Genomic DNA, 18,520 nt, shown 5'->3' with positions numbered 1-18,520 from the left:
CTAGACAGTCTAAAGGGAGAACTTATTCATGTTTGGGTGAACATTAAGAGATTCCCTCTTCAGGATCTCTCATGCAAGGCACAAAAATATTGGGCAAGCACCAGAGAGGCTGGCAACAAGGAAGAAGGGCACAACTTTCTACATGTTCCTGTAGCGCATGGGAAATCACTGTTGAAGGGTCATAAGGAGAACTGAGGTCTCCATCTGCACTAAAGGGCATGAATGTTCTTTGCTGTACTGAGGAAGGGATCAATGGACTCAATGGGACACACATTAAGTTCCCCACTGTGTAGTAAAGACCACAATATGACTTCCTGACACTGTTTTCTTCCCATCCAATGGTTTATGCTCCCTTTCGCTTTCCTGCTGGATAAAAGTGGCTCTCTCTGCTTAATACCACACACATCTAGCCTCAAATGCACATGTAGAAAAAAAAGTTGAGCTTTTGCTGCTCACACAAGTAAATAAAAGAAAACCTATTCCTCCCTGCTCATTTTATACAAATTACAGCCTTACCAAGCCCGTTCCTAATGTTCACTAAGCCATACCCAATGTCTAATGCTCCTCACATTTCCGAGAGACACAGAGTGATAAAAGGAATTCTCAGTTTTCTTTTATAAAGACGAATCAGCATTGCTCATCAGCAGAAGTGGGCTGTCACTTTAAGAACTGAAACAGGAAAACCTGTACCTCCCCCATCCCTCTTTTTGCACATTTTTGTTCATTCTTTTCAACTCATTCTAACTTGCCCCCTGGGAGTTTAGGCCTCCACCAACAGTCTCTTTCAGTACACAACTAGCTCTCTCTATTAAGCTTACCCACCCCTGCTCTGCCATAACACTAGTTTCTTTGTACTTGCCTGGTGAACTGACCAGCCATACAGTACAATAGCTACAATTACTAAATTACACCGCCTGTCACTGCCTTTTGTGTCACACCTCTAACAGGTGCTATTACCATGATAGGCAAATTGTAATCATCCATTCACAGCATCCTAGCCTTAATAATGTTTTTTTCTCTAATTTTTTAAAAACATAATATATGTGTGAATACCATTCAGGCACTGAATGGCTAGTAAATACATGGGTATGAAAGACAACTGCATGGAATGCAGGATGAACAAAAGTATTTAGGACAAGAAGAGCGAATAGCACCACATTCCAGATATAGTGAATACACATGTACACACATTAAATAATAATATCAGAGTGGTGAAGGAAAATGAATAAGATTATAACACCTGAGAAATCCAAGCTACTTACAAGCAAAAGATGTTCACCTTACTTTGCCTGGGTTTTTCCTCTTCCTTGTTGGGGTCTGGATAACATGAAGAAATTATGCCAGCCAACTTTTACATGTATGCATAAATCAGATTATGCTGTCAAAGTCTTTTGTGAGACTATATTGTTGCTGTTGACCACTGCAAAAATATCTGCCCCCTTCTGTCATTTTCAGTGAAGACAAGTTAAATCAGACATGTTTTCAGCCTTTGCCCTGGACACCTGACAATCCCTTCAATATTAGTTTCTTCAGTAACCAGGAGAAAAGTGAGAGGAATTGAAAATATCTTTACAAAGATATTTGTAATAAATTTATTATTGAAGTTTAACATGTTTTAATTCATTTAATTATTATAATACAGTGTGCCCGCGTTATATGTGGGTGCGCTTTATGTGGACATGAGCGTATGCGCTCAAGCCGCGGGGGAGCGTGCAGGGTGCAAGGGGCGGCATATCCCAAATGAATGGGACGCGCACCCGTGGCGCCCCACACGCTCCTGCGGCGCTGCACATGAGCCCCATTCAAATGAGCATAGGCGGAATTCACCTTACGTGGGGGAGGGGGTCCGGAACGGATCCCCTGTGTAAGGCAAGGGCCCACTATATTATATTATTATATTATATTTTGTTTTCAATTGTGTAACTTGTTTTAACACTTTTGTAAGCCTCCTTGAGATCTTTGATACAGGGTGGGGTATAAATATTTTAATAAACAAGCAAATAAATAAAATACTTTATTCTGCAGTGGTACTTACAACCATGTACACAGAACTGTCAAGTGTTTTGCTATCTACACATTAACCACACTGAAGTTCACCTTCAGTAATACGGTTCCATCATCTGTCTTCTAGACCACTGCCTTTTCTCAAAGTAACATTAGTCTGTTATAATGTTACAGAGTAACATTAGCTTATTATGGATTCAACATGATCTTGACATAATGTGAAATAGGGTCAAATTAAAAAAATATTATTTTCTATAGAGAAAAATTCAGTATTTAGGTATGCAGAATCAGTTGCACAAACAGGATGAATAACATATGGCTTCACCACAGCATATAAGAACAGGACCTGGAGGTTCAATAGAGATTAAGCTAAACATGAGTCAACAGGATAAATCAGTGGCTAAAAAGAGTGAAGTAATTCTAGGCTGCATCACTAGTTGTACAGTATGCAGATCACAATTATTAATGGCACTCCTCTGTTGTGCTTTAGTCACACTTAACATAAAGTACCATGTCCAAGTCTGATGTTTATGCAGAATTTGTAAATACTACTCTTTACAGATACTGAATGGACTTACTTGGAAATTCTAGGAGACACCCCCTACTATTGAGCTGCTGCAGGCCCCTCAAAAAGCAGCACATGTAGGAGCTGTGTATGGCTGTGTCTCCATAACAAGATGAAAAATAATAACTTCATATACTGAGGTCCATTGGGGTCCTCCAGAGGTTTTAGCATATAATGTTATCATTTTGTGTCTGGCTATAAACATGTATGTCTTTGTTCTCATTCTCCACCAACCATGGAATGACTGTTAGAGAGGAGATACAGTGACTCAACGGTAAGTCTGGGGTTAAGTCTGTGGTTAGGTAGGCATTGCAGAGGGAGGAAGTGATTACCAACTTCCAAAATGACAAAAAAAGAAGAGGAGGAGGAAGAAGACGACGCATTCAGGTATAAGGTAGACTCACATCTGTATAAGTTACTAACAGGATGCCAGCCATAGACCAAACACTGTAAATTTTTCAAGTTGTATTTAAAGGAGATATTCTTGAACTGGAATATCATAGAAAGGAGTGCAAAGTTCATAAGGACTCTTAACATCAAACCCTGTGAAGAACAGATGAAGGAGCTGCGTGTGCTTAGCCTGAGGAGAAAATAGGACAGCTACATTCGAATGGTCGAAAGGCTGTCAAATAGATGACAGAGCTCCCCCTGCTTTTTTTAATCCAGAGGGTTTAAAACCAAAATCTTACCAATGGGTTCAGATTCCAAAAGATGGAAGAACTGTGTGCACTTCAATTCACTGCATTTCTCACTACTGGCTAGGATTCCTGGCACTGGGAGTTCATCAAAATATGTAGGCCTGCAAAATTCCCACCCCTGAATTACATGAGAAAGAACTTCAACAAGATATCAGGAAGAGTTTACCAATTGTCTAATTACCTGAAGAGTATAGAACAGACTATTTCAGAATGTAGAGGACTCCCATTAAGAGGTTTTTAGCAGAGGCTGTCCAGCCAGTGGCTTATTACAAATGCTCTAATGCTAGATTTTGTGAATTGGCAGATGATTTTTAAACTTCTTTCCCACTCTATGATTCTGTTAACTGAAACAGAGCTACTGACCTGAGTACAGCTTCATACTTAGTACATGACTGTGGGAAAATTTCAGCTGGGAACTGGCTGGCTCAAACTGTTTACCCTGGCCCTACACTAGCCCTTGAAACAATGTGTACTTTTTATTCATCTGACTCTGTTCTAACACGTGTTGCTTGGATTGACTATTTTTATATTCAAAGACTTAGCTGTGTTCCTCTGTTTCAGTATTAAAGGCTATAAAGAATCCTGTGGTACCTCTGAAACTAACTAGCAAAACCCAATTTCAGCATAAGCTTTGGTAGGCTCTAGTCCAGTGATGGAGAACCTATGGCACGAGTGCCAGAAGTGGCACTCAGAGCTCTCTCTGTGGGCACACACAGCATCACCTCAGCACAGAGTTCATCAGAGTTTGTTACTAGAAAGTTAGAGGGACATGGCACTTTGTGATAAATTAGTGGGTTTTGGGTTGCTGTTTGGGCACTCAGTCTCTAAAACATTTGCCATCACTACGTCTAGTCCACTTCACCAGATGCAAGAGTCTTGAGAGAAGTTTTCCAACTGTTGGGACAAAAATTGGGAATAAACAGTTGAAGCTAATTTCTATTTTTCTAAGGAAGAATCCTATTAAAAGTTGGATCCAGGCTAAGGAGCTGTCGGTACACGCTGAAAGAAACAGCCCCACCCCATTTTGGAAAGAAGTGTGGCTATGGAAAACTAACATTACTTTATTATTTTAAATCAATGTGATACATATTCATATGTGTTATCCATTCCATAATCATATGGAAAAATCTGCCTCTCAAACGTGTGTGGTTTTATGGCTTTAATAAAGAAGGCATTAAACATTAGAATTAATAGTGGCTTCTATGACATATAGAGTCCAAAGAGGAAAAGAACCAAAGTGTCTATGGACAGAGAAAGGTTTAAACCCAAAGTACCCAGACAAACTCCAATGTAAACTTTTACCTTTTGGATCAATCCTTGAAATTTGGATCCTTTTCATCTGATATTTTCCACCCTGGCTCCAGTATACAGTGATATAGTAAAATGGTGTCCTTTACATAAAATGGCATAAATTGCTTTTCAGGAATTATTGTTTTGCAATATTTTCAAGTCAAGGATGATTGAATCCATAGATGCAGAATCTGTGGATATGGAGGGCTGACTGTGTGACAGGGCCTGGACCCTGTTCAATCCTGCTTTTTCCCAAAGTGAGCCGAAACCCAACTGCCCACATGATTCACTCCCAATGTGGACTAAATATGAATAGGCTGACTTCATGGTGGGGCATCAAGCCATGCTTCTGGGTAATTTTTGTTGTTGTTGCATCCCCACCATGCATGTGCACAAACACACCACCTGTGGCCTCCAAGTACCTCCCCCCCCATCTGTCCCGATGCCACCCTATTGCACAGCCATCCCTTTGATTGGCCACATAGTTGCACATGCCATCCTCCACCAGTTCAGAGCATCAGTGCATTGGTGTGTGAGCGATACACTGGCAAAGCACAATCATGGAGGCCCCTCTATATCCCCTCTTTAACACCCCTGTTGGACTGTCTGGTTTGTGTATATTGGAATAGGCTCATTTTCATTTCTTTGCTTTGCCGCAGCCCCGCACTTGTGTTGGGGCATTTACATGCACATTTTCCACATTTAGTTGGAATGTCCCAGCATAATCTATCGGTAGCATGCTGGTGCCCTGTGGAGTAGGGACAGAAGGTATTCTAAATTAAACCTATCAATGGAGTGGACCATTGGCTATAGAGATCATGTATAGTAAAAAATAAATTACCTAGTTGAGGCTGTGATGACGTGTCAGTGAAAAAAATCAAACAGAATGCTAGTGCACCTGTTCTCAGTTGTATTTGGGGAATATTGTGCTGTTTTAGGCATTCGGTATTATGGTTTTTTGTGGATACATTGGTTAAAAGTTTTAATAGTCACTGACTATTCAGTTATGCTGTTTTAATAAGCTCATTATGATTTATGAGTTTCAAAAGATTGTTCTAAAGATGGTTGATTTTCTTTATTGTTTGTGTTGGATATGAACTTTAAAAAAATGAGTGGTAAATTTTTATTTTATATCCCATCTTTCTTCCCACACAGGATTGAATGATAAAGGGGAGATGAATTGGGACCAATATTAAATTAAGAACTGGATCAAATTTCAGAATATGAATAAGGTGAAAGAACATGGAAAGTGTTTCAAGATCAAGCTATGAAAGCAGAGTTGCAGAAATAAGGAGATACTTTAAAAAGCGGGGATAGGGGAAGGCTATCTACCTTTAGCTGTGAACAGTGAAGTCAGTGGATAATGCAAAGGTTTAGGACAATAGATATACCTGAGTAATTAGGTTAAAACAAGAATGACAGTACTACTCCTAACAAAGGGTAAAGATGGAATATGAGTCATCCAGTTATATATAGTGTTTTTTAAAAAAAAATACTGGGTTACATCCCTCATGTGCTACATACCCTGCAATGGCAAATTTCAGCTGTGAAGAGTGTGCTTTGTTGAAAAGGATTTTCTCCAAGTGAACAGCACTTTGAGAATTCAGTAAGTAGAGAACAGAAACACCAAGTGCAAGTTCAGCCATATGAAACAAGCACTATCAGAATGCTGTCAGTGCCTGAGGGATTTATCTAGAGATTCTTGGAAGATTTTACAGCAATGTGAGAAATCAACAAGAGCTGCTCAAAGATTTTTTTGGGAGGAGGGGTAGGAACACCTCCAAGCTAAGTTTGCAGGTAGATGTCTCCCCACTTCTGTCCTGTATATTCTTCTGTCATCTTCTGCAATGCATTCTCTTATTGCTTTTTCCAATAAAAACACGCACAATGTAGTCAGGTTAAAAAATACAGGACTGCTCTGCTCATGCATCCTCCCACTGTTGCTATGCTGTACGCTGTGCTAAAAACACTTCCCTTCAGAGGTACATTATGATGTAAAACTGGAGATCCATATGCCACAGTCAAGGGAGGCCAGATAGATCACAGCGGCACACAGATTCTTAATGTAGACATACCAGTTGGTTAGGTTAAGAGGCATAGGCCTTGATTTGTCAAAGATCCTTTTCTCTCATTCAGTGGGGTAGGTCAAAAATAACCGGGCAGATTCTGTCCATGGGACTATCATCCTGGAAGAAAAGGGGAGCTGATTTTAAGTAATTTCTCCTTCTCCCTGAAATATCCTCTGGCCTCTAGGGTCCATATAGAACACCATGAGGGATGATGATGAGTGATGCAGGTAGAGGAGGGAAATAGTGAGAATAACACACCCTCTGCTAAATCCTACAGATGCCTATAGCAGATTTCAACCCCTTGGATGAAAGGAAAAAGCCTTTCTACTTGTGGAAAGTCATGTTCATATCCAACAAACTATGTTTTTAAAAGCTCTGCACATCATATCCAATCACCAATGGGATCCTATAAAAATATATTAAGTGAATGGTACTACAGGTGTCAACTGGTGATCATAATTTTGTGTTCACACATCTAACTGCTGTACTTTGAGCCTATATTGGACCACTTCCATGTCTTATAATAGCTCCAGCTAAACAGAAGTTAGTAATAATGTCCATTTTTGCAAAAAGATATTTACATATATTGGTAATTCCTTTGCCAGGTCTATTGGCAGTTTCTTAAACATAAAAGATATAGATTATAATATAATTATCCTTATTTGCATACAGTTTACCAATGATCTCATTAAATTTATGAATTTTATTATTTTCAATAGCTTTTCCATCCAATATGAGAAATTGTTCTCTCTGTCTTTCCATTTCAACTCTGTGCCTTTTCAGAGAGTTTTCCAAACTGAATTCATATGCTAAGTGACAGCACATTTCCAGAATATATTACTGTGTATTAGTGTAAAGAAACAGAACTCCAGTACAAAAGAGCCTAATATTGTTGTCTTAGACCTTACTGAATTATTTTATGAAATCAAATTACACTGCTATGGCACATCAAATTAATATTATGTTTCTTTTGGAAATGTATTTTAAAGTGGATTTGGGCCTTAAATACAATGAGTTCAAATGCAATCCTTGCTTAAATACATCTTTGTCTCTGTGGATGCAGCATTGTCAGTTACTTGCAGATTCAAAGTGGTATGGTCCTTTTAAGGAAATATATATTCTGATATGCATATCTATAAAAATAATATTCAACAGTTAAAAATGAACCTCTGTGATAGGCAGTCTGGTCACTGATACAAAAAAAAAATTAAAAGTTGTTCTACAAGTGACAACTGACTCAATGCATCATATTAAACTTTATAATGTATGGAATGTATCTCCTTGTCCCATCATCATGTGAAGCCGTTAACAGTGCTGTTAAAAGGCATAGTCTTAAAGTCATCACTAACTTAGAACTTTATATGAACAATCTGCTATTTTACCTATTCATGACAGTGAGTAAAACTATCTAGCATTTATCAGAAAGAATTCAAAATACAGAATACCAAAAGCCACTAATTCAGAGCCCCGATATCAGATGTACCTACTGTTTATGCAAATATAGTACTAATGTGTATCACACATTAATCAGAACAGAAGCAGCTTTTCCCTGGACTTATAGAACATTTTACATCTTACATTAGATGAACAGTAATAGTATTCACTTTGACTTTTAACAAATCCCTTTCACAGATACAGGAGGTTAATTGGTTGTTACTGCACAGTACAATTCAATACCAAAATTAAAGCACACTTTAAAAGAAAAAAAATAATCTTGACATACTGAAACTTATTTTAAATACATTTTCAGATACTAAAAAAAATTAATCAAGTGTAAATCCTGTTCATCTTACCACCTTTAAACTATATTTTCTGAGCCTACCACTTTATTCACAATTCTTGGTCATATAAATTCAGATACTATTTGTCCTATAAAATGTATTATTAATATCCCTGCTATATGAATAAATGCTTAATACAAAATTGATATACATTTCAAAAAGAACCACTGTGTTATATTGTACTAAAAAGTAACAATAGGGTATTTACAGCAAGGGAAAAAACTTAATAGGGTCAAACTTATAATACACTCACTAAAGTTACAATTAGGTACTTAAAACATATGGCATTTCTTCCAAATTCCATTATGGTAACAAACACAAAAAGATGCTGATAGCCAGTTCCCTTAAGTACATTTTCAACTTCATCTCTTACACAGTGCTAAGAAAGAAAACATGTTATTTGACTGGTGGCTCAATGGCGCAGCCTATGTGTAGAAAAATAGAACACATCAGAGGGACAATTTTGCAAGGAGCCAGTCTTCTAAGTATAAAACAACTGCAAACAAGAAAGACAAAGGTATGGATAGCTTTTGCAAAGTTACAACAGATATTGACAATAATCATATTTTCACTCTATTTCAATATTTGGTTTTCAGTTTAGGAATCAAAAGTTAACAGCAAATTAGTAGCTGTCTGAAAGAAAACAGGAACAGTCTATAGTAGTTATTGTAAACAATCAAGTACTGAGACTTTATTTTGCAAAATGGTCACTTGGTTCGTCATTATTTTTTGGCACTTTACCTCTAAGCATTTGACACTCTTCTTGGCAATGGATAAGGAAATAAGTTTCATTTTTATATCCCTTTTTCCAATACCTTGTGTAAGCTCTTTATGCTTTTTTTGTAGATACATTTAAAAGTAAATGTAAACATAATATATTCCATTGCAGAAATATTGATTAAACTCTATAGTAAGTAAAACTTATTTCCAAGATAGCAGTCAGGGAAATATAGATATCACACAACTGATATACACCTAGTGTTGATTTTTAAAAAAATGTTCAAAAAGCACGATTGTGCACCACTTATGCAGTACTTTTAAAGCTCTTACCCAGCTAAAGCTAGCTGGAAATAGGTTGAAATCAATAGAATCTACTTCCAAATTAACATTCTTACTACTGAAGTTCAAGAAATAAATAATTAATGTAAGAGAAGGGAACATAATATTTCTCTATGTAATGAAAACCTCATGAGATGAAAAATGGAAACATTCATAGTATAATGCATACACAAAATCATCATTAGCAAATAAATTCAAATCTTCCAAAAACTAAAAATACTTTTCATCACTTTCAAAAATAAAATACTGTTTTCCTTCTGTACACATGCTACTCTAGTCTCTGGATAATGTTTCCTTCTAAATGCCTTTATACAGTTAATGTTCTGTATGTTCTTTTATGAACTGAAGTAATACTAGCCTTTATAGAGAATATACTGCTATAAAGAAGTCTCCTTCTTTGTTATGCAGAACAACTTCCTAATCCAGACATAGAAAAGAACAATATTCAAAATTTGCTCTAAATTCTTTTTTTCTATTATTCCAGAAAAGTGACCCCACCAATTTCCTAAAGCTGAGCAAACATATAAGATAAAACAGCATAATGTTATAATAGACAATAAAAACAGGCTTAAAGTAGATTGATCTGAACACATGAAAAGTGATGTATTTTGTATTCTATTTTTGTTAAATAAAAAGAAAGCATTAATTTCTACCAGCAATACTGGATGAGGTGTAAAATGCATATAATATATCTCTGTTTCAAGCTTATCTAGTTAAAAACAAATAGTTAGTCAAATTCTGTATTCAAAAATAATGTCAAGAAGATCTGCACCCTGATTTCTTGTGTTACAAAGGCCTTTCATATCTATATGAAGAAATTACCATGTAACCAAAGCAAACAAATTTATCTCACGGGGATTCTTCCAGAATTTCTTCATATTTTGTTATGCAAATCTGTTTACAACATCTTGACTTTAAGCTGTAGTTGGAGCCATCTTTTAAATTCATTTTAACCACTTCTAAAATAACTTAAAGGCACACAAGAACAACAACAACAACAACAACAACAACAACAACAACTTGAAATTGTATGCTACGCCATCAAAATTGTGAGGCCAAAATACTATGTTGGGAACTTGGATGACTCATATATTACATTCTGTATTAAATGCATTTACAGTTTTGTAAAAATGACAATTTGCAATCTGTCTAATGAGAATTGGATATTTTTTCTCCTACTAAATATATTTTAATAGTGCTATATGTTTGGTTATATTATTTCTCCAAGTCCTTCTTCACTTCGTTTACTTTCTGCTTCTACTGTTGCAGTGGTCATGCATTTTCAATGTTTAATTAATCCACTACCTCAAAGTAAAGGTGTTCTTGTGGGCTTTAAGTTTATTCTTAAAAATAATTTATTATAATACACACACACACACACACACACACACACATGTTACATGGTTAAAGGTAATTCCTCTATAGCCAAAAACCAAGATGTCAGTCAGACACTTTAAAGTAAAAGCAATAACTTAAACGTTAGAAATAGAAAGAAAACAAAAAGTGCTAAACAAAAATTACAAACAGATGTCACGTGCAATCTACATATGACCTGAGATGATCACTTCTAAGCAGAAACATAAACTGCCAAAACCTTCCCACATTCTGCTAAACATCACTACAAATTTACTGATGATTATTTCAACCTATTTCCAGCTATGCATCTCTTTGTGCATAGGCATAAATGCAAGACACTCCGCAGATCTGTAGACATCATGTCAAACAATGCAACTGATTCAAACATTTTGGTAGTGAAATAGGAAAACTCAGGAATAGGTCTTTTAAAGAAGAGATTTCAGCCTTCTGCCTAAAAATTCACATAGCAGAATTATGCTTAATTCTTTTTTCCCCAAAGCATATCAGCAGCTAAAACTCAGTCTATCATTCATTTAAAATGTTCTCCAGCAGTATTTGGTTTAGCATTCTAAACTGAAGGTGGTCTGCATGTTGAACTTAGCACTGTGTGGGTTATAGTCTTTGTTAGCAGTCTTAACTGGGGATTGCACCTTAGCTACCGTAGTTCAAGCGTAAAAATACTTTGTCTGCAGCACTATATACTGTTGCCAGAGACCCTCTAAATCCTTGAACCAACTGTGTCCTCTGGTGTCACAGAAGATAATGCCAATTTATTGCAATCTGTGGCTTTTTTAACTGATTAAAATTAAGCCGTAAACATGTGACAATGGAATTAGCACATTTAGAGAGTCTCTTTTCCCACATCCCATTTTGCACCAATGTGGCTGATCCCTGCAACTCTACGCGGGTGCAATTTTAATGACTTTGCTGGGGTTTGATGTTCTTAGAAAAAGCAGTGCTTGGTGTTTGTGGAGAAGGTAGATATGGAAGCTGAGAAGCTGTGATTGGAGACACGGTGACATCGTTTCTGTTTTTCGATAGGATCGGTGTCATTTTCCTCCCAACGATAAGACAACTCACTGACAGAGCCCGATTAGGGGAAATTTTATTATAAAATTCACTTCTGTCGAATGAGGGTGGAGTGATAAACATTTCTGCCTCAGGGAAGAACTCAAAAAAGATTCGCATTCTCTTTATTTATATGTGTGTGTGAGAGAGGGGGGTCCTCCCTCCCTCCATTATTCCTCTCAAAGTCATTGTGTCTGTGTTAATATTGATGAGCAAACAAGTATTCCACTGAAAACATGTGATTTATACGATAAAACCTAATGCATCAAAAATGATGCTGTAATGTGGTTACAATAGTAAAAGTACTCTTCTACACTGTGCAAAATGATCACAAAATTTGAGAATAAATAGTAACTTTATTTTTTAAAAAACATTACTCTCATGAGAAGCAAAGCTTTACAACAAAAGAAAAGCTTGAGCTGTACTAGCTTGTTTTCCATTGTGCACTTCTGTTTCTCTTTTGCTTGGAGAAATGAAAAACTGCAGAATAAACAGGGAAAAATAAATGTTTGTGGACATCTAATGCTTGAAGATCTACTATTGCTCAAAGATAGAAGATAAAACACATATTGATTTTTTTAAAACCCTAAATATCTTTGCTTCTGTGTTTTGATAGTTCACTGAGACTACTGTTAACCTGGTCTCTAGTATCATATATGAAGTATCTTTATATACTAATAGACACTATATTCCTAGATGATGGTCATTGTGCCTACAACTTGTCATCACTTAGAAGACTGAAATCAGTGCACAGAACACCCAGAAGAGGAACTAATGTTGGGAACAAATGTGTGTCCTTCCAGAAACACAATAATTACCTTGTTCACACCTATGCATGCAGAAGTGTGGCTAATGAGCTACACATCCACAATTCTGCTGGTTAGCAACATTATTCTTTGCTCACTTAAAGCTACTTCCTCAACTTGTTTTCCTCAAAGTAAATGCCAGAATCCCTGGGAATGATATCTGAATATACCAGTATAGAATTGCAGGGTCAGGCATCCAGGATGATATCAGGATTTTGAACACTACATTTTCTTTATAGACTTTGCATCTACACTGACATGTTCATAGTCATTATGCAATTAGTCTATGGCAACATACAGAAAACTATCTTAAAACTACAGTCTGCTTAATTATTCAGCTTTTTATAACAGTGATTTCCTAAGCAAAGGGGTATAACACTGACAATCCTATTTATTTTTACTCACAAAAGGAGGTCTCACTGTGGAACAGCTTCCTAGATAACAGGGATTGCACTGAATTAGTGTAAAATTTCATCTTAATGTTTTTACTTCTATGATCTTGAGCAATAGATACCAGATATGCTGACTGCACATATGCAGCTTCCATAAATTTGCTCTGTATACACAAGGACATATTTTCACTTATTAGCATCTAGTACATTTGATTTTTAAAATTACACTTATTCTGTTATGACAATTTTGTCCGTATCCAAAATGTCATAGTCAATTCATTTTTAAATGAAAAGTCTGTACATTTTAGCATGAAAAGCAACTGGAGCATGACAGGTTTGTTACATAAGTAAACTTCAAATATCAAAATAAATGTATGGATTCAGTTGTTTCCTGCTTGGCCAGATCATTTAATATTATTTGAAAAGACAGGATTTTACAAGTCAGACTTTAAAATTTCTAACTTGTACTATGTTTTTAGCAGCACAGAAATTATACATTTTGTTCATGATAATAGCAGGCCTAACCTAAAATACTAGATTATAACTTATTGTTACCACCAACTGCCCTTGTTAAACTTTTTCATATTTATAAGTAGTATCAACTCATGAACTTAAGTAGTTTGCTATAAAGTGAAAAGGCAAAGATTAAATAACTGCTCAGAAACAAAACCAAGGAAGGGGGAAATGGTAAGTGGAAGTAAAGGTTATCAATTTAGGCATACCTAGTCTCAGGGAACATTTTCTGTTAGGATTTGGCTTTGGAAGCTTTTAAAAGTAACCTAGTGATTTCAATATGTGAAATACCTCTAGGAAAGACATTACCATTTGATGAGCTGTCAATGGTTCTTGATTTATTTCAAGTGCCAGATTGCACACAGTTAACAAAAAAGTAAGGACAGAAAATGCAAGTACGTGAATACACTTAACAGAATCCAATAAGCTAAAAGATGTCAGGAGCCTACTACTACCTCATCTACAACCACACGTCCATTGCTTATTATTCAACAACAGGGAACAAAAGAAAAACCTGCAGCTTCACTAGTGTGCAGCCAGAAAAAGTGTGTATCATGTGTGGTGAGAGGAATTATGATTTAGCATTCTTCTCTTAGCTATGCAAATTGCAGGTGTTTTAGTGCAATAGGCAATGGAGGTTTGCTGTCAAAACTGAAAAGTTATGGCTACAATCCTACACAACCTTTCTTGAAAGTAATTGCAATTAAAACTCTGTATACACGAACACATAAAATAAAATCATTTGCTTCCATCACAGCAAACTCAGTAGTGGTAAGACACATAGCTGTTTAGTATGCTCCCTGTTTAGAAAGGGTGGACTGAAATGCCCCATGCAAGCATGTAAGGGTCTGAAATACAACCAATGGAAAGAACACGAGGACTTCATAAAAATTTAGCACAGGGAGGTCTAACAGACACAAAAGGAGACCCCTAAATTGCTGAGAAAGTATAAACTGTATGTATATCATATGGTTCAATATGGATGCAAGTGCTTCTGTTTAACTACAGTTCATTTATCTAGCTAAAATAAAATGTCTATCTCCATTGAGTATTTCTGATAAGAGGAGAACTTGATTGGTTACTGGAAAAATTGATACAGTGGGGTAAAAATGACTGGTAAAGAGATAATCCACTGTGGCAATGTAGTTCAGTAGCACTTTAGCTCCAGTCTTCATTGGTGGTGAGTATAAGGAGACACAAGAAAGGGATGGGCTTCTGTTGTTTGCATTTGATGTATGAGGGAACCGTGGTGAGAGCAAACCACAGATGTGAAGAACAAAAGCCCAGAGTTTTTCCCCCTCTCTCTCTGCACATCTTTTACTAACTAGATCATGAAGACCTGAGCTGAAACAGTGAGGGATAACATTTGAAAAATCATGTTCTATTTGTTTAATATTCTCTACAATTAAAAAATGCAAATGCTTGGGAGTTACTACTTATCTTATAGCCATAAAGGTATTTCCAAATGCTTAGTCACAGTTCACAAACCAGGAATGACCATCCCTTTAAAAAGAATCTCTCCAAATTATAGACTACAAATATTTAGTGAAATCTTCCCCAAACAATCACTGAGAGAGAGGGGAGGCCAAGGGACACCACAATTTAAAACATGCATTTCTAAAGATTAAAAATGCATGTATGATTTTATCTGATATAATTGAATAATTTGGAAAGAAGAACAGTACCTAAGTTGGTGGTGGATCAGAGTATGCCAGTTATAGGAGCACTTAAGCGCCCATGAGCTCAGCAAGACTCAAAGTCCCAGTAGGCTTCAAAGAAGTCCTTCTTTTTTTCTCTTCTTCCTCTTTTTTTCATTCTAAAACTCTTTGCTTTCTAGTAAAGCTGCAACCACAATGTTCTCTCTTAATGCCACCATTAAAAAAATCAAAACACTTTAAAACAAATTGATGTACTCTTTAATATAGTCATCACATCATCACAGGACCCTTGCACCCTGCATGGTAACAACCATGGGGATGCAAACCACATCACCGTTTGTTGCTTGCTCCAATGCTCAAAAGGGAGGGAGGGAAGGAGAGCCTCTCAGTTGAGATATTGGCATCTTTGATTGACAAGATATAATCAGCTTATCTCCACACTAATAAAGTTGATAGCCTGTGGAGCTGGTATATGCTCAGGACAGGGTGAACTTTTAGCAGCCAAAGCCTCAAGAGCTGAAACTAAGATTCTGCTTATCCAAACTAGTTTAAATCAATTTCTAATAGGCTCTTTCAATTGGATCAATCTAAAAAAATGGAAGCCTGTGGTCACTTGACTTTATTCAGGAGGCATCGTTGGAAGTTTAGGAAAGATCACAGCAATACACTATTTATCTACAATAAGAATGTGAGTGTAAGTGAAACATTCATGAAAAATAAAATGACCCTTCTTAACTTCTTATTTTCTCACTTTCAAAGAAGTGGCTGTGCAATGACCATTTCTCTACACAACTAATGAGGAAAGTTATTTCACAAACAATCTGTCAGCGATTTCACAAAAGCCCCTCCTGTTTAAAGAAATGAAACATATATGGGAAATTCCTTGAACACAAATTAAAAATCTACTACCGAAAAATTAAGCACTCCTCATTGGATCTAAGATTATACTTTCTAACTAGCTGATAAACTCACCCACAAGTAGCAGAAGCCAGACAGAAATAACTTTCTACATTGGCCTTCATTTAAAATAAAAAAAGTTTATCAAACATGAATTTTAATGAGATACCCATGAAACCTGGCACAAAACAAAATAATAAGGTGCAGATTGCACAGACTGCCAGACTTGAGTTTGAGTGATCTTAATTCTGGAATCCTAAAATTAAAGAATCACTGAGCTGTAAGGGCCATCTTGTCTACCCTGGCAAAATAAGTAAATATAACTCTCAGCTGAGATACAACTGAAATATAACATTAAAGTTTATACCATAGTTGTTTCTGTGTCTTACCCAAATTACACTCCTCCCTCCATAACTGTCATCTTCCGGCCTGCGAGGGAGATGACCAGGCAGGCCCAGCTCCATCAGGGCTAGCCTGGAAGAAGAGACTCCTCCCTCCAAAACTGCTATTTTCCGGCCTGTGAGGGAGTTGACCAGACAGGCCCAGCTCCATCAGGGTTAGCCTGGAAGAAGAGACTCCTCCCTCCATAACTGCCATCCTCCAGTCTGCGAGGGAGTTGACCAGGCAGGCCCAGCTCCATCAGGGCTAGACTGTAAGAAGAGACTCCTCCCTCCAAAACTGCTATTTTCCAGCCTGTGAGGGAGTTGACCAGACAGGCCCAGCTCCATCAGGGTTAGCCTGGAAGAAGAGACTCCTCCCTCCATAACTGCCATCCTCCAGTCTGCGAGGGAGTTGACCAGGCAGGCCCAGCTCCATCAGGGCTAGCCTGGAAGAAGAGACTCCTCCCTTCATAACTGTCATATTCCGGCCTGTGAGGGAGTTGACCAGGCAGGCCCAGCTCCACCAGGGCTAGCCTGGAAGAAGAGACCCCTTCCTCCATAACTGTCATCTTCTGGTCTGCGAGGGAGTTGACCAGGCAGGCCCAGATCCACCAGGGCTAGCCTGAACAAGAAGAGCCCTCCCTGCAGTTCATCTGCCTTGGTCCAGGCCTCAGAAGGAGAGAAGAATGCTGGACCTGATCCCCTCCCCCCTCACCATTCCCTTTTCTTTTTGTGTCATGTCTTTTTAGATTGTAAGCCTGAGGGCAGGGAACCATATATTATCCCCTCTGTTCGAAGCCGCCTGGATTCCCAGTGATTGGGCGGCATATAAATAAATCCTATTATTATTATTATTATTATTATTATTATTATTTGCTTGGACCTGAGAAACCAGGGCCTGAAACCACAGTTTGAAGCTGGTTTGTAAACGTCAATGGATAACCAGTAAGAATCACTATTCCACTCAAGAAGCAATTGCACTACAAATATGGAAATGGAGTTCAAGAAACAGAGAATCCAACTTTAATACTAACTTGATCAGAATAAATTAATAAATGAGACATTTTGTCATAATTAGCTTATATCCTATAGAGTTCAATAAGTCTTCATGTACTACAAAAAAAAGTAGGATTAAAGATACAGCTGTGTTAGTCTGTAGAATCAGTATGTAGAGAGATCTTGTAGCACCTATGAGACTAACTGAAAGAAGTTGACATCATGATCTTTCGTAGATTTCAGGCTGGGGCCTGAGAGTGAGGCAGTGTGGGCCCAGGCCCTTCCAGCCGGGTACTCAGTTAAGGACCAGATCAGGTTAGGTGGGCGGGGGGGCGGTGTTGCCTTGGTCCATAAAAACACTCTTTCCTTAACCAGGATCCCAGTCCGGAAAACAGATCACATCGAATGTATTTACCTGTCCCTGAAGGCCAGTGACAGTCTAGGGATTCTGTTGGTCTACCGGCCACCCCGTGCGCTAACAGACTCCCTGGCCGAGCTGACACAGCTGGTCTCGGAACTGGTGTTGGAGTCCCCTAGGCTTCTTGTCCTGGGGGACCTCAACATCCCTTTCGAGGCCAGTGATATTCCAACAGGTGCGGCTCGGGAGTTCATGACTACCATGGCAGCCATGGGCTTGTCTCAACTGGTCTCAGGGCCAACTCATTGTGCTGGTAATACTCTTGATGTGATCTTCAGTACGGACATGGAGGCTCCGTGGGTAGAGATTTCTAACGTCTCTCCCTTGTCATGGACGGATCATTTCCTGGTTGAGGCTAGAATCAAGGCTCCTACCATTAACCCTCCCGGGGGTGGCGGACCTATTAGGATGGTCCACCCTCGAAGGCTGATGGAACCCATAAGGTTCCAAGAAGCCCTAGGGGGGTATACGACTGGCTCTGACGGCGATTCTGTTGATGCCCTAGTCGACATCTGGGATACTAATCTCTCTAGGGCTATACACAGCATCGCTCCCAAGCGTCCTTTCCGG

The 18,520-nt window shown here is 37.9% G+C and overlaps 1 protein-coding gene across 12 annotated transcripts in view; it reads right to left on the bottom strand.

Annotated features, from left to right (window-relative positions):
• Positions 1–18,520, bottom strand: part of LOC149318512 (vesicle transport through interaction with t-SNAREs homolog 1A) — a 300,751-nt gene that overhangs the window by 174,660 nt on the left and 107,571 nt on the right. Inside the window, exon 7 of one of the 12 annotated variants that reach the window (XM_089509917.1) lies at positions 8,827–8,903. The exons of 10 other annotated variants lie outside the window; for them this stretch is intronic. In XM_089509917.1, the coding sequence (XP_089366043.1) occupies positions 8,857–8,903 (47 nt within the window). In that variant the 3' untranslated portion in view covers positions 8,827–8,856. Of the gene's footprint in view, positions 1–8,826; positions 8,904–12,308; positions 12,371–18,520 lie in introns of those variants that run through there. One more of the 12 variants, XM_089509916.1, reaches the window with a different exon arrangement.

The sequence above is a fragment of the Sceloporus occidentalis genome, unplaced genomic scaffold, assembly GCF_023333645.1.
Source record: "Sceloporus occidentalis isolate IW3139 unplaced genomic scaffold, rSceOcc1.0.p SCAF_2, whole genome shotgun sequence".
In the NCBI taxonomy this organism is placed as follows: Eukaryota; Metazoa; Chordata; class Lepidosauria; order Squamata; family Phrynosomatidae; genus Sceloporus; species Sceloporus occidentalis.
The sequence above is the reverse complement of the archived record's forward strand: the minus strand, read 5'-3'. Positions and strand labels throughout refer to the sequence as shown.